This window comes from Eptesicus fuscus, chromosome 20 (assembly GCF_027574615.1).
Source record: "Eptesicus fuscus isolate TK198812 chromosome 20, DD_ASM_mEF_20220401, whole genome shotgun sequence".
NCBI lineage: Eukaryota > Metazoa > Chordata > Mammalia > Chiroptera > Vespertilionidae > Eptesicus > Eptesicus fuscus.
The window spans coordinates 13,702,875-13,725,373 of record NC_072492.1 but is presented as its reverse complement, the minus strand read 5'-3'; the positions used below and the strand labels follow the sequence as shown (position 1 = coordinate 13,725,373).

The following is a 22,499-nucleotide window of genomic DNA, read 5'->3' as shown; positions in this document are numbered from 1 at the left end:
GAGAAGGATACCTGGGACCTGCCCTGAGCACTGACACCCAGCACCCAGCATGTGGTCCTGAGCACAGACCCTGGAGCCTGATGGACCTGGGTTCAAATCCTGCCTCCATCACTTCCTAGCCTTACGACCTTGAGCAAAGGACTTCCTTCCCATCTCCGAGGCTTCCTTCCCTTAGCTGTAAGCTGGGGAGTCGTGCTAGCTACTCCACAGGGCTTGGTTAGGACGGGTCATACCTGTGAAGCAGCTAGTGGAGTAGATGTCCTCATCAGACCATCTTTATTAATTCACTCTTTTGCCAAAATCACTTCTTGGCCCTGTTCCTCTTGGGACCACGTATTGGACGCAGGCTCTGCAGAGAGGTGCAGGGCAGGGAGCTGCTCAGGGGACCGAGCTTCTGGCCTTCACCCTCTCTGTGTTGGAATCACGGTGCCCACCTTTCCTGACGGTCAAGACTGTGTGTGGCCTTTAGCACACCTGACCTTGTCCGAGCCCTGCCCCGCGGGAGACTTCCTGACCCTCTGGGGCATCTGTGTTTCTTCCTCCTGAAGTGTGTGGGGGATAGACGCTGGGTGAGGCTTGGAACCTTAACAGCTGCCTGTTCTGAGCTCCCATCCACAACAGGCCACCCTCTGGCGCCATTTCCGCTCCCACCTCCTCTTCTGTCTGCCTGCCTCTCCATCACAGCCTCCAGCCCCTCGGAGTGCCAAGCTCCTGTGCAGCGCTGCCCTGCAGTTCCTCCTTCCCGAAGGCTCTCATGCACGCCCCTGCCTGTCCAGCCCGTACGTGTGTGCAGGAGCATGCGTGCGCGCGCGCACACACACACACACACACACACACACACACACACACTAGCACTTAGTACGTCTGGCTCCTTCTCATTCAAGCCTCCACTCCTCTGACACTTCTCAGAAAGGTCTCCCCCTCACACTCCTCCCAAGATGTTCTGTCCATCGCTGTTTTTCTTTTTTTGAAATGCGACCTTTGCCGTTTGTGAAAAAATCTGCAAGCTGGAGGGAGAGCTGGAGGGAGAGCCGGAGGGAGAGCTGGAGGGAGCATCTCCCGCCCAGAAGCCAGGGCCCGGCTGCTTCCTGGCAGCATCCCTTTGCCCAGGCTCTTCTCTACACAAGGGCAGGCAGCTGAGGTGCCCCCAGGCACCCACTTTCCAGAGGTGGTTTCGGGCAGCCCCTGCCTGAGAGGAGGGAGGGACTGGTAGCACATTTAAAGAAACTTATAGGATATGTTTAAAAACCAGTGCGTTTTACCCTGGCCGGTGTGCCCAGTGGTTAGGGCATCAGCCCACGCATGGAAGGTTGCGGGTTTGATTCTCGGTCAAGGGCACGTGCCTAGTTGCAGGTTTGATGCCTGGCTCATGTGGGAAGCGACCCATCCATGTCTCTCACATCTTTCACATCGACGTTTCTCTCTCTCTCTCTCACCCTCTTTGCCCCTCCCTTCCACTCTTAAAAAAAAAAAAATCAGTGGGAAAAATATCCTTGGGTGAGGATTAACAACAACAAATAAATAAATAACATAAAAACCAGTGCCTTTTGAAAACAAGGAGGATGGCAGTAAACAAGATAAAATGTGCTTTTGAAAAAAGAAATTCACATACAGATTTTGAGCACAAAAAAGAGTCAACAATCAGGTGACTGGTCACTGGAAAGGAGACACAGTGTTAGTCCAGCATTTGTAACTCAAATAGGTGAGTGTTGTTTTGATGCCTGGGGCTGACTGCCCTGGACTTTCTCACCCAGATGTACAGACCCACGTGTTCACACCGGCCTACCCTTTAGGCTTGAGGAGGGAGGACATGGTGGAGACAGGAAGGGAGAGGTTTTCTCTTCTTCATAGCACTTTCTACTGCTGAAATTATCCTCGCGGTTCCCTTCTCCAGGTCTGCCTCCCCCAGCACCGCCCCCCCCCCCTGCAGAATGTATGCTTTGTGAGGGCCCCACTTTATCCCTAATATTCCCCAAACCTAACACAGCGCCTGCGTGATGGGCAGATTCCTTTGACACCCCAAAACCCTTCCCTCTTTGTCAACCGCTAGCCGGGCAAACATCTCTTTCAGACTGAGCTGAACTGGCCTGCCTGCAGCCTCCACCTGCCCGGTTCTCCCGCTGGGACGCCCATGGTGGCCAGCTCAGCACCCAGGCCCCAGTGTTGCAGTGACCTGGGACAATGGCCTGAAGAGATGGATGCGGTGGGGGGAGAGCTTTCTCTCCTGTCTCCCTCAGGCTCTGTCTCGCACATGCTGTTCATGAGGGGGAGGTTGGCAGGAATGTCCTCCTCTTTGTTCGTGGGTGGAGTGTGTACTGTACAGGTAATGAGGGTCACCATAGCCAGGAACTTCTCCCTAAACCCTCGCTCTTCAAACTCAGGGACCAAATAGACTCAGATGAGCCTTCAGATGAACCTGTCACCACTTCAGCTCTTGCTGCTCTCCACCCAGCACTCAGGAACCAAGTAGGTGAGGATAATGGGACTGTCCTGATCCTCCAGATTCGTAGGAATGGAGCAGATGTGGACAGCAAGGGATATTTGTGTGTTAAAGAATGTGTGATAGCTTTTATACCTTTAGTATCTGTTGCTTGAGAAAACATATAAATGTAAATTCAGAAAGAAGTTACATTTAAGTGATTGTATTTTTTGAGTCACAGAATCCTGCACGTACATTTGATTTATATCTCACACTCCTTTTCACTTTGTTGATTTTTGTGTGCTATTGTAAATGGTGTTGGTTTTTAAATTTCAAATTCTAATGGTTCATTGGGGATATAGGAGTGAAACTGACTTTTGCCTATCAATCTTGCATCTTGGGATCTTGCTATACTCAAAGATTAGTTTTAGTGGGGTTTTAAAATAGATGTTGTAGATTTTTTTATCTTCTATGTAGACTATCATGCCACCTGAGAATAAAGGCAGTTTTATTTTCTATTTCAATATACGTATACTTATTATTTCTTGTTCTTGTCTAATTGCACTAGCTCAGACCTCTTCCACGTTCGTTTGGGAAACAGTCCCATATCCACATTAGAAATACTCGGTTATGGTGCATCTGGATTCTCAAACTCCCTTCCAGCAAATCCAGGGCCCAGGGGTAGGAAGTTGCTGACCAGCCTGTCAAGCTGTCCACACTGGTGGGTGAGAACCAAAAGCTTAGAGGGTCCTCATGGGGAGTGTGGGGAAGGCCCAGCTTTGCACCCAGAGGTGACTCCTGGTCAGTGTTTCCTGTGGCTTCTGCCTTTTCTGTGTCTCAGAACATGCTTTTGCCTGGCTCCAAGCCATGGAGTTCAAGCTGGTGCGGTTTTGGCAGCTTGCAGTGGGTGGGGCAGGAGGGCCAGGCAGGAGGGCCGAGGCCCTGGGCTGACCTGGGCTGGCCTCTTGCTTCAGGAACAGTTTATGTTCTGAGATCTGGGCTCAGGGCAGGGAACAGTGCTGGCATGCTGCAGGGCGACAGGGCGTGGTGAGCGGAAGCTGCAGTAGGTTCTCCAAGGACTTCATCGTAATGTGAACTGTAGCTGTGGCGGGAGAGGTGGTTGGGAGATGGGATGCCCACCTCTCACTTGTTTATGGTGCCAGATGGGCTCGTCAAACATCAGTCAGAGCTGAAAAATTTCAAGGGACTGTCTCTGTCAAGGATTTCATTGTACATATGAGGAAACCGAGGCAGGGGCTTTGCTGATACAGAAGCCCAGGTCTCTCTGGAGAGAGGACATGTGCACTTGGTGGCCAGGGCTGAAGCCTCAGGGAAGATATATGCTGTGTGCCTGGGGGTTTCAATGTTTTTCATTGCATCTAAGATACAATCCTATATAATGAAGAGGTAATATGCAAATTGACCATCACTCCAACATACAAGATGGCTGCCCCCATGTGGACACAAGATGGCCTGCAGGGGAGGGCAGTTGGGAAGGACCAGGCCTGCAGGGGAGGCCAGTTGGGGGGGAGGGTCAGGCCTGCAGGGGAGGACAGTTGGGGGGGACCCAGGCCTGCAGGGGAGGCCAGTTGGGGGGGACCAGGCCTGCAGGGGAGAGCAGTTGGGGGTGACCAGGCCGGCAGGGGAGGGCAATTAGGGGCAATCGGGCCGGCAGGGGAGCAGTTAGGCATCGATCAGGCTGGCAGGCAGAAGTGGTTTGGGGCAATCAGGCAGGCAGGCAAGCTGTTGGGAGCCAGCAGTCCTAGATTATGAGAGGGATGTCCAACTGCCCGTACTGGGATTGGGCCTAAGCGGGCAGTCAGACATCCCTCAAGGGTTCCCAGATTGGAGAGGGTGCAGGCTGGGCTGAAGGACACACACACACACACACACACCCTGTGCATGAATTTCATGCACTGGTCCTCTAGTCAATTATAAGATGCACCAGTTATAAGATCCCTGAGAAACAATAAACAATGCCAACTCAATTATGACACACCATCATGTAAGATGCACCCCAATTTTAAAGATGATAAAGTGTGAAAAATGTACATATTAGAATTGATAACATAAGATGAATTCATAAAATCAATAATCATATAAAATTACATGTGCAGTGTAAAAACAGAGTTTCCCCTGCCTCTTCTAATCAAATTCTACTCAGTAGAGATAATCTCTATTGACATTTTTGGTGCATGTCCTCCAGACATGTGAATGCATCTGTAAGTATGTTTATACAGTAATTATTGTTGAGAACACTTGCTGTATGCTAGGCCCTGAGCTAAGCACTTCGAGGCCTGTTAGTTAATCTTTACCACAGGCTCATGAGGCAGGTAGGAGCTAGCCTCCCTTTATAGCTGAGGACACTGAGGCCCAGAGAGATGAAGGGTCTTACCTGACATCACAGTTTCCAAGAGGCAAGGCCTGAGCCTGAATCCAGGCCCCTTCAACCTCAGGGCCCGAGCTCTTAACGAACATGCTGCTCGGCTCCTCGATGTGCAGATAGGAGTGTGTCTTTCAAAAGCGAGGCCCAAAGGAACCCACGGTTCTGGGATCTGCCTGCAATCTTTTTCTCCTAACCAGACCCCGTGGGCATCTTTCCATGTCGATACCTAAGGGGCGACTTTATTTTTCGAAGAGTTGCAAAGAACTCTCCTATGACGGCATTTGAACGGACGTCCAGTCCCCTCCGGCATTTCTGCCAGTTTTTTGTTGTTACCAGAACGCTGAGACGATCAACTGCGTACTTCCGTCTTTGTGTACTTCTCTAATGATTTCCTCAGGAAAATTACCAGGTCAATTTCCTTCCAACACGTTTATGGCTTTACTTTTTGCAATTAGATTTTAATCCATCTGCAATCCCCAGTATTTCACGTGTCAAGAGAGCATTCGGAGAGGTTCGCGGATGTGCTGGGCACCAGCTGGTTGCATGTGAGTCCCCAAGTGCCTGTGGAGGGGGCAGACAATGGGGGCGGGAGAGAGGCTTCTGTCTCCAGCTCTGTCGCTCGCTTTCCCCTCCCTGGTTCAGGGGCAGGAGGGGATTGGGGCAGAGTTCAGGGAAGGGGCCACATTCTCTGTGTGCCCTTGCTCCTCCCTGCTCAGAGAACCCCTCCGCCCATGCCCTGGCCTCTGTAGATATTAAGAACAATAGCAATTGCCATGACGGAGCCTCCTGAGATACAGGCTATAAACATGCACTGTTTCTGATGGTTCGAGTTTAGGATTGTTGTCAGTTTTCTATAGATGGGGAAACCGAGGCTGCCGTCTGGAAAGAGACAGGCTTGCACATGACAGAGATGGGGCAGAGCTCAAGCTCAGGCCCCTTCATTAGTGCGGGGATGTCTCTCCCGAGGCTGCAGCCCTGGCCTGGTCTGCACAGGTGTGTGTGGTGGGTGTGACTGGTGCTCACCAGGGGTCCGCTTCTCCCTCCTCCCTCTCCTGAAGTTGGGCGTGGCCACGTGACTGGCTTCGGCCAATGAAATGCGCGCAGCACTGCGCCTCCTGCGGGAAGGAGCATCTACGACTGGGGGTGACTTCGTGAGCTCTCCTCTCCGGCTTCAGCAGGCTTTGGGGTCTCCTTTTGGGACGATGGCATCACCAGGTGACCACCATGAACAAGCCCCTTCCAACCAGTGTGTGTGAGTGAGAAACCAGCCATTGTTGTCTTAAGCAGCGGAGAGCGTTTGTTAACGCGGGGAAAGTTACCTTATGCTTCCTGATGCACGGTCACCCTGACCCTCTCCTAACTGCCTCCGGCTCCGTTTTAGGGCATAGAAGATGGGCACACTTGTTGCCGCCCCGCTGCGCTAGCTCAGAAAGGTATGGGCTGACCTGGAACCACGGCGGTGGGAGGGCTCTGTGAGGTCTGAGCACCCGCGAGGAGAGGGCAGGGACATGCAGGACGCCAACGGGCCCTTGGTCCAGGGCCGTCCTGGTTTACCTCCTTCACGCTGGCCTCAGGCTTGGTTAACAGGTGTGTTCCCTTTGGCAGGTGGCCCCACCCCGGGCGGCGGTGCCCCCTGGCACCTTCGAAATGTCCTCAGCGACTCAGTGGAGAGCTCGGATGATGAATTCTTTGATGCAAGAGGTGAGTGAACCGCGTCCTCCCATCATTGGTGGCTGATCTTTCTGGAAGCCCCAAGGAGGAATCTCTGTTGGGGGTTCGTATCTCTCCCCACTCAGACACTCAGTTCCACTCTTCATACTCACCCAGTCTGGGGGCCCCCGAGGGCTGGGGCTCAGCATTTGCTCACTCACTCACTCACTCACTCACTCTTCGAGATGCTTGCTGAGTCCCTCGGATATCCCAGGAGCTGTGCCAGGTGCTCCCCATACTGTGGGAAACTCATAGGCATGGTCATGCCCCCATCAAGCTTACAGTCCAGTGGGAGAGGCAAACATTGGACAGTTTCACAAAGGGAAACGCAATCAGAACGGGGACTAATGCCACTGAGGAGAAAGTACCAGCTGTTAATTCAGAGTGATGACAGGAGCAGCTAACTCAGTTAGGGCTGGGGGGTCGTTAACATCCTCTCTGCAGAACCGAGGGAAGGAGGAGGCCAGGTGAGCAGTGAGACAAGGAGCCTCGAGCCAGGACACAGTAGGTATGATGGGGCTGAAGCAGGAAAGATGGGGCCTTCTAGGAACTGAAGGGGGTCCTCGTGGCAGGGAGGCAGCGAGCCAGGGGAAGAGGAGAGATGACGCTGCCTGAGATCCAGTAAGTGGCTTATAGGGTTAGCCCAGGGATGGCAGGGGAACGGCGATGGAGGTAGGGGCCTGTTAGAAGCCTGTTGCGGCCGTTCAGAGGAGAGATGATGGCGGGCAGGATGTCAGGTGTGTACCCAGGGCTGAGTGCACGGCCAGCACACAGGACATAGCCGGGGGCATTCTGTAAGCGGGGATGGAAGAATAAGCAGCCTTGTAGAAACTGGATAAGCGGGCACCGAATGGGGTGACACTTCAGGCGGAGGGATCGGCCCGAGCAAAGGCTTGGAGGGCAGGCGTAAGGACCAGCAGGAGGCGGCATTGTCTGGAATTCAGGAGAGAGGACCCTCGCAGGTGTGCTCACCGGTGCTGTGTGCGAGTGGGCGAAATGAACAAGGGCCTCTTCTCTGGCCCAGGAGGGTCCCCACTTCTCACCTGGCTGGCTTGGCCCACTGTGGGAAGTCGCCATACCTGGGGGGTTAACTTCCTTCGGAGACAGAGCCAACTGTGAAATGCCTGGCAAAATGGGGTCTTGAAGGAGAAGCACATTGTGCTGGGAAGACATCTGGGCCCAGAGCAGCACACTCGGGACATGGGCTTACCCATGCCATTACCTCGTTTGTGATCTTGGGCAAGTCTTTTCCCTTCTCTGGGCCTCAGTTTCCCTGTTAGCTCTGTGCCTCCGGAAACGGAGAATACCCAGTCCAGGTGATTTTCGGGAAGCACAGCTGGGTGGTGGGATGCTGTCTGGCTCCAGCCTCCCTCATGCTGGGCTCTGGGCAGAGAACCCTCTCCCTGATGCCAACCCTCAACCAGCCCATTTGGGGCTCATTTCCTGTCTCCCATGGGAGCCGAGTTCCTCCATAGCAACTAAGCCGCAGTGTGACAACAATGGCTTCAATATTTTGATGGTTGTGGCACGTTTATTTGAAGTATTTTTGGAGTGCCTCAGGGCTTGTATTCCCAGATGACAAGGATGGCTTGCTGCAGAGGCGTCACCTTCATCCCTCGGGGCCCTGCTCACCTGCTTCCCCTGCGAGCAGCTGTGGACGCGTCTGCTCTCCTCCCTGCTGACCGCTGCCTCCTTCAGCTCCCCGTCCTCCCCTCCCAGGACCTCACTGCTTAGTCTGTGGTTCCCAAATTGGCCTCATCTGTCACCCCTCTCTCATTGGAGGCCCTCCATCTTCATCTCTTCCTTCGCGCTCTCCACTCCGTGTTTCCTTCTCTTCACTGCCCCAGAACTCCAGACTCTTTGTCTCTTTGCCGGTTCCCCACCTCTTGGCACTCCCCACCAGCTTCGTGTCTCTGCTCCCTCCCCCCTCGCCCTTGCAGAGCATCCCTAGCCCTCAGCCACAGGAGCTGCTCCACAGGCCAGGGAATCCTCTTTAGTTCTGACTTGCCACCTCCCCACTTCCTGTCTGCTCCGTGTGGCCTCCCTGGACAAGGCCTCTGCATGTTTCCTCGGCTCAGGGCAGTAGGGGGTGAAGCCATCCTTCTTCTCTGCTCCAGGAGCTGGTCCAGGCCCCACCTGGCCCGCTCTCTCGGCATACGGGCCAGGCCATGGGTGTCCAGCTTCCTGGGCATTCCTTGAAGGGCCACCTCCCTGGCCTCCTTTCTCCAGCCAGGCTGAGCCCTGACCCTGACCTGGGGGTGGTCTCTGTCCTCACCTGTGCAGGCCCTGCACCCTGCTGCCTCGGCGTTCCCACTCCAGTGGGACTATACTGGCAGTTGTCAGTACTGAATAGGCCTTTGGGACACCATGTCCTCCTCCTCAGTGCATGATGGGGAAACTGAGGCCTGACCATGGAAGGGACCTCCCAAGATACACACCAGGGTGGGGATGAAGGGGCTGGAACCCAGGAGTTGAGTGGCCAGGTCAGGCCTTTTTCTTTGACTTATTCCTGAAATATGGGCTTTTCCCTTCCTTTCTTCCTTAAGCTCCAGCCCTTGGCCCAGTGCTGGGTTACCAGGTGGGATGAGAGACCCTCACGGCTCATGGTCTAGTAGCAGAGGGGAGGCTCTTGGGCCTGGGGCTCTGGTGGTATATGAAAGGCACAGGAGGGATTGGGCTTAGTCAAGCAGGGGTGTGGAGCCCTCTGGGTCTATACAACCCTGGGGCAGCATGCCGGCTCCTTAGGCCAAGGCAGCAGGCCTGGGGCTGGGGGTGGCCGATGCCCCTGATTGGATGCTGCAGGGTGGCTGATGGGGTCCAGGCTCCAGACCAGACCAGCTGCCACTCCCTGTCCTATCCATACAGTGAAAGGACATCTGGGGAGCCATGGCCTGGTCCACCAAGGTTGGAGGGCAGAGTGAGGGGATGTGCCTGAAACCTAGGCCATGTTATAGCTGGGGGCCCTCGGGGTTTTGAATTTGACAGCCTATCCCATTTTTCAGGCTGGGAAACGGGCCAGAGAATTGGGCAACCTGCTCAGGCTCACACAGAGTCAGAGCGGACAGGAGCCAGAAATCAGACTCATTCATCCACTCTTTCAAGTTTACTGAGTATCTGCCCATCAAGCACCAGGCAGGATTCCAGGTGTTGGGGACCCAGGGGCAAGTAGGTCCTGTCTCAGCCCTTCTGGAGCCTGCACTGCAGTGTTGACGGGCAGTGGTGGTAAGACAGTATACAAGCATGTAAATTATATTGATAATTAGCATAAATAAAATAACATAAAGGAACAGACACCTCACCAAAAATATGCATGAATGACAAAAAATTAAAATATGCGCAACATCATTAGTCATCAAATGCAATTAAAACCATGAGATACCACTACACACCTATTATGACAGCTCATTAAAACAACTGATCAGGCCCAGCTAGTGTAGCTCAGTGGCTGAGCATTGACCTATGAACCAGGAGGTCATGGTTTGATTCCCAGTCAGGACACATTCCTCAGGTTGTAGGTTCGATCCCCAACAGGGGGCGTGCAGGAGGCAGCAGGTCAATGATTCTTTCTCATCATTGATGTTTCTGTCTCTCTCCCCCTCTCTGAAATCAATAAAAATATATTAAAAAAAAAAAAAAAAAACTGAACAGGATACGGAGGAACCGGAACTTTCAAACTCTGCTGATGGGAGTGGACAATGGTGCAACCATTTTAGAAAGTGGACTGCAGCTTCTTAAAAAGTCAATCAAAGTTAACTGCCACACGAGCCGGCCCTTCCAATCCTAGGGGATCAACTCCTAATGCATCTTTCACCTGGGACATGTCCATGAGTGTTTATAGCAGCTTTATTTGTTAAAGCTCTGAACCAAAAGCAACTCAAATGTACATCAGGGGGCGAAGAGATAAATGTTCATGCAATGAAATGCTACTCGGCTGTAAGAGGGAATGAACCACGGATACACGCACCACGTGGGTGAATCTCAAATATAAGCAAGCTGAGTAAAAGGAGTCAGATGGAGAAAGAGTACATATTGTATGATTCCATTTATATAAAACTCTAGAAAATGCAAACAACTCTGTAGTGACAGGAGCAGATCAGTGGTTGCCTGGGGCAGGAAGGAGGGCTAAAAAGGGACAGGAGAAAACTGAGGGTGATGGATACATATTCACTGTCTCCATTGGGGTGACGGTTTCACAGGTGTGTCCACATGTCAAAAATTATCAAGTTGCACATTCTACTTTTCATTTGAATTAGGCAGCATCCCAACTAGTAAATAATAGGGAGGTTCTCCCTCAAATTGTACATTTTAAATGTGTATACTTGATTAAATGTCACTACACCTCAGTAATACTGTTTAAAAAATGGGGGAACTCCCTTCAATACAACATAAGGGAATGTGACACAGTGACTGGTTGGTGGTAAGAAGCCTTCAAATATGGCCTTGAGCTGAGAGCTAAATAACAAGAAATGAACCATGTGAGTATCTGGGGGAACAGTGTTCTGGACAGTGGGAACAGCCAGCGCAAAGCTTTTACCGGAAGAATGAGCAGAAAGGCGCGTGTGCCAAGAGTGAGCAGGGGGGTGCCCACTTAGTGCTGTCAGCCCGCTGCCCCAGGAGGGGGCGGGAGAGCAGGCTCGACCCAGTAGCCTCAGGACATGTGCATGAGGAGTTTACATGGGCAAGATAATCCCATGAAAATTCCAAAGACAGAGAGGCAACAATGGGCATATAAGACATTTTTGGACAAAGGAGAAGGTTGGAGGAGCGGGGGACAGGGTATTAGATCTCAGAAGCAGGATGGGCCATTTGCAGGGAGTGGAAGGAGGATGGAATGCACATGGCAGGCACATCCTTGCTAAATGACTCAGAGATAATGGGACACGGGGTATCTAGCTAACAGGCCCCCTGTTTACCATACTTAATGCAAGTTAGGCTAAGATGACACCCTAAACCAGGGGTCCTCAAACTTTTTAAACAGGGGGCCAGTTCACTGTCCCTCAGACCGTTGGAGGGCCGGACTATAGTTTAAAAAAAAAACTATGGCCGAGACCGGTTTGGCTCAGTGGATAGAGCGTCGGCCTGCGGACTCAAGGGTCCCAGGTTCGATTCCGGTCAAGGGCATGTACCTTGATTGCGGGTACATCCCCAGTGGGGGGTGTGCAGGAGGCAGCTGATCGATGTTTCTCTCTCATCGATGTTTCTAGCTCTCTATCCCTCTCCCTTCCTCTCTGTAAAAAATCAATAAAATATATTTAAATAATAATAATAATAAAAAAAAAAATAAAAAAAAAACTATGAACAAATTCCTATGCACACTACACATATCTTATTTTGAAGTAAACAAACAAAACGGCAAAAACACCCGCATGTGGCCCGCGGGCCGTAGTTTGAGGACGCCTGCCCTAAACTCTCCTTCCTGAAGCAGGTTTGTCTGTCTGAATCTCTCGGGCAGGAAAGGGGGGTGGGCCAAAGGTTCTGTCTGAGTTTTGCTTAACAGTTTAAAATCAATATTCCGAAAGGCAGCTTCAGCTTCACGGTGGCAGAATTTGGGTCCTTTCAACTGCAGTGAAGAGAGAGTAGTGGTGATGGATGTGGACGAGGGGATGGCCGGTGTCAAACAGCTCCAGGGCGGGGTAGCAGTCTTGTCTCCCGGAGGCCCAGAGCAATGCACATCCAGGTCCTCGGAAAAGCTGGCATCATGGGCCTGATGCAAAGGGTGATGCTCGGTGTTGGACGGACCAACTGCAGAAGGTGACACGCCCTCGCCCCACGAGCCAGACGTGACCTCTTCCTGGTGTGGGGCAAGGAGATTGCCTGCTCTGAAGGCCCCTGGATCCAGCAGAAACAGGCCTGGGAGGAGGAAAGGCTTTCCTTATGGCACCCGAGGTTGTGCTTAAATGGGTGTACCCAGACTTTGGCCAGGGTTGGAGTCAGTCTGGGGTCCAGGCCGGGTTGTGGTGCCTCTGGATGGGATTCAGCCTGACACCTAGTCTGGGCAGGGACTGGGCTCAGCTGGAGCGACATAGATGAAAAAACTGTGTCCACACCGGAGGCCACCGGGGATGAGAATTAGTGTGCAGGGAACACTCACCAGAAGTCGAAAAGCAAAATCAATAACCAGGACATTTATCCAGAGAAGCCATTTGTGGCCTCTGTGGGCCCTGATGCGGAGGCACGTACCACGGTGAGGGGAAGTAGAGCGGAGACCTGGAGCTCTGATTTGCCTGAATGACTCCGAAAGGAGCAGTCGTGTGTGTGTGTGTGTGTGTGTGTGTGTGTGTGTGTGTGTGTGTGTGTGTTCTCACTGCCTCTCAGGGAACATAGTGAGAATCTGAAGGCTGAGTGTTGAGAGCAGGGGACAGAGAAGGGAGGGTGGGGAGCAGCTGGAGAGACAGGGATGTGGTGGAGGAGCAGGGAGCGTAAGGAAGTGAGGGAAAGGATGAGAAAGCAGAGAGAGAGAGAGAGAGAGAGAGAGAGAGAGAGAGAGAGAGAGAGAGACCCAGAAAGGGTTAGAGAGAGGGACACACACACACACACACACACACACACACACACACACACACACAGACACACACACCAGAGAACCAGAGAGGGTTGAAAGAGAGACAGTGACTCAGAAGGAGAGAGAGAAGACCAGAGAAAGCACGACAGACCTGCATGGGCAGAGAGATCCTGAGGGGCAGGACCCAGAGAGTGAGAGCGATCAAGACAGAGACATCTTCCCAGAGAGAAGAGAGAGACAGATGCTGGGATAAAGAGAGAGGAAGAGCAAAGAGTGTGGAGCCTGATTGAGGTCCACCCAGAGAGAGGGACAGATGGGGCTGAGGACACTGGGAGCCCGAGAGGCACAGAGAAATGCAAGGACCCAGAGGGACAGAGATCAATGGAAGGATCTGGCAAGATCCGATCTGAGTGGGACAGGGCCAGACGCCCAGCATAGAGGAACACGGTGGGAGTTGGCGAGGAAGACACATCTACTAGAAAGACAGACAAAAGACCAAAAGGGAAAGATGGAGGAGGGTCATGCACAAAAGTAGGAAGAGAGGAAAGAGGCCGAGGATAGTGCAGAAGTGGGCATGCTCCGACCTCAGAGCCTGGGAGGACCCTCTGGTTCTGATAGCCTCATACACACCCCAGGAATAGGGCTTACACATTGTAGGAAAAACGAGAGCTAGGATGTGTAAGCACCTGTTGAGCACCTGTTGCATACCGGGCACTGGACCAGGACCCCCAGCATACTCATCTTCCTGCACCAGAGTTATTTACTCTTTTTTTTTTTTTCATAAAATAGGGTAGAGGTCATGTCATGTCACACTGCACACAGTAGGTGCTCAGAAGTCCACTCATTGCAGCAGGAATGCTTGAATGGACAAGTGGGCAACAGAGAGCCAGGAGACAGAGGCACTCTCAGTGGGCTACAGGCTGATTACCCCATCTGGGTGTGGGGCGGGGTCACAGGGGTAGAACACAGCATATGTGGGGAATGTTGGGGCATATACCACAACCTCTGGGGTGGAGGTGATGATGGACCATCATCTTCATGTGCTGATACCCACTGCTGTGCTGTTATTGTGTAAACACTGCAACCTTCATTGTCTCATTTAAGCCTCACAACAATCCTGTGACATAGGCATGACTGGGATGTCATTTTATAGATGAGAAAACTAAGGCTCAGAAAGCTACGTTATTGTCAAAGGTCATATATCTAGCAGGATTGGAAAGAGTCAACATAACACTGAACTGAGCTCTTACCCCTTGGTGTCCTGCTTCCCCCAGAGTAATACTACCTGATGTTTGTTCACAGCATTTTGGCTTGTGTAGCTTTTGCAAATTTAGTATGTCGTTGTCCTCATGGCATCTTGCTAGACAGAGTTGTAAAACTAGAGTTGTTATTCTCATTCAAGGGAAAAAAACCACAGGAAGAGCTGAGGGATGTATGCAAAGAACAGGCTCACTTGTAGCGCTCTCTGGACTGGGACCTGGTCAGGGCTCTGCCCAGAGCACGGTGCTGCTAAGAGGTGTACACTGGTGCCCAGATGGAACACACCACACTGAATAAATTGTCTGGGTGTGAGTGGTGCTTGGCTGGAGTGTTGGGAAGCCAATATAGGAGGCCCATAGCAGGCCATTGGGAGGACAAGATTATAGGACTCTTAAAAAATGATTTTATTGATTTTAGAGAGAAAGAGAGAGAGTGATAGAAACATCAATAAGAGAGAGGCATCAATTGGTTGCCTCCAGGATGCCCCCCGCTGGGGATCAGGCCCATAACCTGGGCATGTGCCCTGACCTAGAATTGAACCACCAACCTCTTGGTGCATGGGTCAGTGCTCAACTACTGAGCCACACTGGCTGGGCAGATTTAAGGAGTCTTGAAGTAGTATATCTAGGTTTCAATTCTGGCTTTAGACAGTGACATTGGGCAAATTCCTGAAATACTCCATGCCTGAACTGGAGATAATAATAATCGTGCCTTTTTAGCATTTTATGAAAATTAAGTGAATTATATCTTAAAAGCACCTATAATAATCTTAGTGCATAGTAAGGATTTGATGTGTTGTTAAAGCAATCAAATAAATCAAGTAACTCAGGAATCATCATTATCACCACCACCACCACCACCACCACCATCATCACAGTCATCATCATCCAGACCCCAGCCAGACATGAGTCCTGGATTAGTGAGTTCTAGGGGAATTCAGAACTCTGGACAGCGCCCAAGCTTCCGATCCACCATATTGGTCCCACCTGCTCTGTAAAGTTCTTTGGCAGTGAAACGGGTCTCGTCCCTTTATTTTTGGTTATCATGAGCTTGAGGATTCTCCTCACCACTCTTTAATGTCTATTCTACAAGGGAGGACACAAAGCTCTTTACCAGGAAGGCCCTTCAAAGAGAGAGGGGGGCCACTTCTGTGGGTTTGTTCTTGAGGAAATGCCCCTTTCTGGGATGAGGGACTACACCAGATGTGTGGGACCCAGGGACCTGTATTCAGCGTGGTTAGGTAATGGGGCCCCATCAATTTCTCTCAGAGTAATCACCAAGCTCAGACTGGGAAAGAGCAAGGATACAGACAGGGTTGAGGGGAGGAGTAGGGATGGGGAATGAAGGCATTAATAAGTTCATAAAGTTACGACGTGGGCTAAGGGTTCCACACAGCTCAAGGCTCACTTAGAGCAGAAGTCTTCTGCTCTTCCAGTTACTCTAGAGCTACCCCTGCCCCACTCAAATCCAGGTCGCAATTCACTTCTCATGTGAAGAAATAACCGTGATATCTCTCGCTTATGACCACCTTCTATGTACCAAGACCTTTACACCCATTATCTCGTTTAGTCCTCACAACATTTCTGTGAGTGAGACACTTCCTGTCCCATGTTACTGATGGAAAAACTGAAGCTCAAAAGGCAAGGTACTTAACCCAAAGAAAAACTGCTAGCGGTGGCAAGGACCCCCTCCATCCCCAAGCACACTTCCTTTCAAGAAATCTCTCTCTTAGGGCTAGAAATGGGACCTTCTGTGAGTTTTCAGCCTCTCTCATGACTTTCTTTCGATGAAAAATTCCTGAATGTCTTGTACCTGTCATAACTACAGACACTTCAAGTCAAAGGAAGACATAAGTACTCCCTCAGATATAAGCTACTGTCAGGACTACCTATACCCTGCCCTCCCTGCTCATGCCCATCTTTGCTCCTTCCACAGAGGAGGTGGCTGAGGGGAAGAATGCCATTCTCATCGGGATGAGCCAGTGGAATTCAAATGACCTGGTGGAGCAGATGGAGACCATGGGAAAACTGGAGGAGCATCAAGGTGAGATTCTGCTTCTCTCATGACCAGGGTGTGTACATATGTACATTGCAGGGTGGGTCGAAGTGCTAGGACTGGGGTCTTCTATCTGTCTGGGCGCCTCCCCTCTCTGAGCCTGTGAGCCCTGAATTCTGTGACCTGCAGGAACCCTCATGGAGACTTTTTTGGGGTTTTCTGTGGCAGACAAGTTCCAGGTCTTTCACAGAGCATCCTTTGTCCCCAGGAGAATGGGTAACTAAGGCAGGTGGCAGGGTCCCAGCTCTTTGCACAGCCAGGCCAGGCCTGTGGTGCTGGAATCTGTTTGGTAAAGTAGGGTAGCACCTAGAGGGGCCTTTGAGAAGGAGCAGGCCAGAGGGGCAGGAGGCAGGAGCCTTAAGTTTTTGGCTGAGTTGTTGAAGACAGAGTTGTGGCTGGGAATTAATCCAGGAGGCTTTTTATGGAGAGGAGTTTTGACCAGAAGATTAATCAGCAGACAAAGCAGCCATATCCTTTTAGGCATCCATCCATCTGTCCATTAGACCACATTGTGTCACTAACAGAATGTTTGTTAAAAATCTACTGTGTGTAAAGTGCTTATAGGAGGGACCAAAGGTGACTCAACTGAGGCCCTTGGCTTGTGATGTGTCTCACAGTATAAGTCAAGACCTGAGGGAGTCGGGCTTAAGTGGAAGGTTGTTGGGCCCAGAGGTGAGAGGCAGGGATTTAGGAAGGAGGCAGGAGAGGGCGGCTCAAGGAAGGGTTCCTGACAATGAAGCTATGGAGCCAGGCTTTGAAAGGCAAGTGGAGGATGTAGCAGAGGAGGTCATAACATCTGAGATGACATATGGGGAAACCGAGGCTCAGAGAGGAGCTGTATATGATTAAGGTGGGACTGGTGTGAGGCTCCCACCTATCCCAGATGTAGGTGCTAACCTCCATATTTGTCATCCTAAGGCCAGTTCTTTCTCTCCTTCCTCCCCACCCCCTATATCACTCCTTCTATTTCCCCTCTTCCTCATCTCCTCTTTTCTTCCTCTCCTGGTCCTGTAATGCCTCAGTCACGGTCTGGGTCAGCGCTGCTTGCCTGGGAAGGCCATCCTATCAGGAGCTGTTTGGTGAGATGCGCTGGCCCAGCCCAAGAGAAAAACTCATCTTGATGCTGGCCGTCTCGGTGCTGGCTGTCCTGCCTGCAGCCTCTGCTCCTTTCCTCATCCCCATCCTGCCTCCTCGGTTTTGAGCCCTCCCGTGGCAAAGGGCCCATCCTGAGAAATGGACAGGCCTGGGATGATGGTTCCATTAGACAAGTGAAGAAACCCAAGGCTCAGGGAAGCTCTGTCTTGCCCAAGGTCCTCCAAGTTGGTGGCAGCATCACACTCAGATCTCTAGTCTCTTGATTTCCAGACCAGGGCTTCACCTCCCAAATAGGACTGAGGCCATGAAACCCCTCGGCCACTGGCACATTCATAGGAAGGCAGGCTCTGAGTCTGATCGTCAAGGCCAGTCCAGGGCCAGTTTCCCGGTCTTCATAGGCACACATTTGCAGATGGACCCTCGTCTGCTCTTTCCTTCACCTTGGGGACCCTGCAAGGGGCCACAAGAGGTCATGGGTTCCAGTTGCTTCCCCAGGACAATGCTTGGTAGCTACAAAAAGACAAACCCAGACTTGTACTCGCCACCCATCTGGTCACCCATGTCCCACCACCAGCCTCACTTGCCTGCCAAAAAATGTGTGACTCAGACACAGTGTGAGCTAAGGAGTGGGTGAGCGAGAGGCAGTGTGACTGGGAGGGCAGGAGAGAAGGAAGCAGAGGGAGATTGGTGGGAGAGGCGGCAGCTGCAGCTTTGGAATGTAAGAGGTCTGGGGTTTGAACCTTGGCCCTGCCGGTCTGTGGCTTTGTGACCAGGGAAAGTCACAGCACCTCTCTGAGCCTCAGCTTCTTCATCTGCAGAGTGGGGCTAGTACCAAAGCTGTGAGGATTAAATGAGCTAATACTTGCAAAGTGCATTTAATAACAGGCCAGGAATGAATGCTGGAAGCGGGGAGAAGAGTGAAAGATGGTGCTCAGGTACCATGCTAACTGACGCTTCACGGTACTCAAGAGAGGCTGAATTAGGGGCAGTGCTTTATTGAGTTGAGAATTGATGCTGTCTCCTCCCAGCACAGATGGGGAGCAGGAGGGCGAGAGAGAAGAGGAGGAGAGGAAGAGGGAACCAGCCGTGTTTCCAGCTCCTGAGCCTCATTCCCCAGGAGACTCCTAATGTGAATTCCCACAACACGACAGAACACACACATTAATTTCATTCATTTCAACAGTCATTTATGGAGCCACAACGGGCTCGACCCTGTGCGAGAAGTGGAGGAAATAAACAGGAGCAGGCTGGCATTGCCACTCTCTTAGGAGCTCACAGCAGAGAGGAAAACTATGCAATGAAACAGGCTGAAGCGGGGGCCTTAGGAGAGGCTCCGAGGCTCTTGCGGGGAGAGGAAAGCCTGCAAGCACTCCATGGGAAAGGCTGATATCAAAACAGGTGGCACAGATAGAGCTCTACTCCTGCCTCCTTCAAGTTTCCTTCCCTGAAACGTGGTCGTGTGTCGCTGCTGGGCCGGAGTGTCTCCCCAGTCTTGGACATTTTGCATGCTCAACTTACAGTTCCGCGTTTCCATGCTGGTGAGCGGTGCAGATTTAGACCCCACGCCCACAGGTGGCAGAAGCTGAGGGTCTTCATTACTCACGTGTGACTTTTTTCTGTTTCGCTCTCTGTGAATGGTTTCTGTGCTGCTCCCCCTAAGGAGTGCTGTGTTTCTAAGTGCCTTTATGGATGGAGCAGCCCTGCCACCATCCCTACTGTGCACAGGGCTCACTTCAGTGCCTCACCAGCTCCCACAGGCTGAGGCCTAGTGTGTGGAGTTGACCGTGCGGTTTTCAGCCTCTAGTCCCGGAGCCTCTGTCCATCTGAGTTTTCCGTGGGCCTCCTCCAGGCTGGCTTCTGCTTTCATCTCTGCATTGTAGCTCCCTTGTTGTTTCTGGCACTTCTGTACGATCCATTCTTTATTCTGAGCTTGGTTATATATTGACATTTTTTGGTAATATATTGCCCAGTCTATATGTTTTTAATGAAGGGGATCCTTCAGCATCAGTTCAGTTCACTTTATTTATTATTATTACTACTAGAGGCCCAGTGCATGATTGAATCATGCACGTGTAGGGTCCCCTACATGCTTTCGCTTTCGATCGCGGTGGAGCTGGGTGCCTGTCCGCTGGTGCACCAGGCTTTTCAGAAGCCTCCGGCTCGGCGGAGGCTTCTGAAAGGCCTGGTGCCAGAGCAGACAGGCACCCAGCTCCCCCGCTTTTGATGGTCCGCGGCGGGACATGAGCTCGCTGCCCCAGAGGCCCCTTCTGTTCCACAGCACAGCCATGGCGCAGACGCTGAGCTCAGTGGCGGCGTGAGCTCAGCGTCCTGCTGGCCCAATCAGCTACCCCGGCCACCCCGAGTCCCGCCCCCTGCGCCTCCCTCTGGCCCAATCGTGGGCGTAGCGGAGTGATGGTAATTTACATATTACCATTTTATTAGGTAGGATTTTTATAATGGCATGCATCATTATTTTTATTTATCATTTTTTAATCGGGTAAAATATACACAATATAAAACCATTTTAACATTTTCAAGTGTACAGTGTAGTGGCATTAAGTATATTCATATAGTTGTGCAACTATAAACCGTTCCTGTCCAGAACTTTTTCATCATCCCAAACTGAAACCCTGTATCCATTAAACATGAGCTCTCCATTCCCTATTCCCACCCCCCCTCCACCCCGCCCTTGGTTCCACCATTCTGCAATCTGGCTCTATGAATTTTACTACCCTGGGGACCTCATGTAAGTGCCATCATGCAGTGTTTGTCTTTTTATGTCTGGTTTGTTTCACTTAGCATCATGTCCTTAAAGTTCATCCTTGTAGCATGTGTCAGAATTTCTTTCCTTTTTAAGGCTGAATAATATCCCATTGTATGTTTCTACCATAATTTGTTTACTCCGTCACCTGTTGGTGGACATGTTTCCACCTTTAGCTATCAACACTAATAAAAGAGTAAGATGAAAATTGACCGTAACTTCGTGACACCCGCCAGCCAATCAGGAGTGACTATGCAAATTAACCCAATAAAGATGGTGAGTTAATTTGCATATGAAGGCACTGAGTGGCTGGGGGTGGGGCAGGACGCTTACGTCATCGCGACGATGCAGGCGTTCCGCACCACCCCAGCTGCTTCGGGCCTCTGGGCAGCGTGGGAAGGTGGAAAGGCGGCTCTGGGCCGGAGCGAAAAGGTGGCTCTGGCCAGAGTGAAGGCGGTGCTGGCAGCCAGGGGAAGGAAGGCCCATCCTTGCACGAATCTTTGTGCATCGGGCCTCTAGTTGTGAATAATGCTTCTATGAACATTGGTGAACAAATAATCACCTTATTTCTTGAATACATTTTCATTGTAAATAAAAAAGCACAAAGAAAACCAAAGTCTCCCTTATCTACTTCTTTCCATCACAGACCTCACTGCAGACTTTATCAATGTGGAGGGTATCTCTATAGAGATAGATCATATCATGTGTTATTGCTGCCACTTAATTTTCACTTTTCACTTCATAGTCGATCTTGGAGAGCTTTTCACATGAATATAATATATATTTTTAAATTGCATTGCACAGGATCTCCAGATAGATGCTGAGTAATAGGAATGATAGCAGGTTTTCTTGTTTGATCCTGACTATAATGCTGTTATCCCCTCCTCCTCCTCCTCCTCCTCCTCCTGCTCTTCCTTCAGTTAAGCACAGTAAGGTATGACTTACATTCTGTAACATTCACCCTCTTTATTGTATAGGTCTCACTGCTGCTTCTTCATGATTTTCTCTTGAATTTACTTCCTCTTTTCACTAGAATATCACCTCAGATAGGAACCGTGATAGAAACTTTACAAGTCCTTGCATTTCTTTTATTTTTAAACTAGAGACCCGGTGCATGAAAGTCGTGCACAGTGGAGGGGGGGGCGTCCCTCAGCCTGGCCTGCACCCTCTCACAATCTGGGACCTTTCTGGGGATGTCCAACTGCCAGTTTAGGCCCTATCCTGCCTGCGGATCGGGCCTAAACTGGCAGTTGGACATCCCTCTTGCAATCCGGGATGGCTGGCTCCTAATGGCTCGCCTGCCTGCCTGATTACCCCTAATCACTCTGCCTGCCTGCCTGCCTGATCACCCCCAACTTCCCTCCCCTGCCAGCCTGATCACCCCCAACTTCCCTCCCCTGCCAGCTTGATCTCGCCCCTAACTGCTTGCTCCCCCGCACTGGCCTGATCACTCCTAACTGCCTCTGCCTAGGCCCCCACCACTGTGGCTTTCTCCAGAAGGAAGTCGGACATCCAGAAGATGTCCAGTTGACCTGGTCTAATTAGCATATTACCCTTTTATTAGTATAGATTGATTTTAGAAAGAGAGGAACGTAGAGGGAGAGAGAAAAATATCAAAACCAACCGGCTGCCTCCTGCATGCCCCCTGCTGGGGATTAAGCCTGCAGTCAGGGCATGTGCCCTGACCAGGAATGGATCCTGTGACCTCCTGGTGCCTATGTGGAAGCTCAACCTCTAGTCCTTGCATTTCTAAACATGTCTATATTTTGCATTCTCATTTGAATATGAATTTGCGTGTGTTCATAATCATGTTCCCAACCACCTTTAAAGATATTCCTCACGGCCTCCTTGCATTTAGTGTTGTTGGTGAGAAGTCTGAGGCAAATTTGTGGGTAAACTGATTTTTTCTCTCCTTGAAGCTTTATGTTTTAAAATATTTATTCTTTTTTTGGAGTCACAGACAATGCTTGTGGGTGAGGCTTTGTAGCATGTCATGCCTGTGCTTACTATGCTATTTCTTCATTGCTGTGATGTTTTCTTTTTATTTCTTCAAGTGTTTCTTTATGTTTTCTCGCTCCAAATTTTATGTTAGACAGACACTGGGATCATGTCTCAGCTTGCTCTTTCTCTTCTTATGTCTTAATCCTTGCTAGGTTCTGGAACTATTCCTCCATTCATTCTTTTTTTTTTTTCCCACTGTTTTTTTTTCTTTTTTCTCTTTTTTTTTTTTTTTTCTTATAAATATATTTTATTGATTTTTTACAGAGAGGAAGAGATAGGGATAGAGAGTTAGAAACATCGATGAGAGAGA

The 22,499-nt window shown here is 50.8% G+C and overlaps 1 protein-coding gene across 1 annotated transcript in view; it reads left to right on the top strand.

The window, feature by feature from the left end:
* Nucleotides 1-6,004: 6,004 nt before the first annotated feature.
* The window catches only part of PITPNM3 (PITPNM family member 3), a 68,477-nt gene continuing 51,982 nt past the window's right edge, over nucleotides 6,005-22,499 (top strand). The window contains exons 1-3 of the mRNA XM_054709254.1: nucleotides 6,005-6,020; nucleotides 6,411-6,506; nucleotides 16,213-16,320. Of these exons, the coding sequence (XP_054565229.1) occupies nucleotides 6,008-6,020; nucleotides 6,411-6,506; nucleotides 16,213-16,320 (217 nt within the window). The 5' untranslated portion in view covers nucleotides 6,005-6,007. The remainder of the gene's footprint in view (nucleotides 6,021-6,410; nucleotides 6,507-16,212; nucleotides 16,321-22,499) is intronic.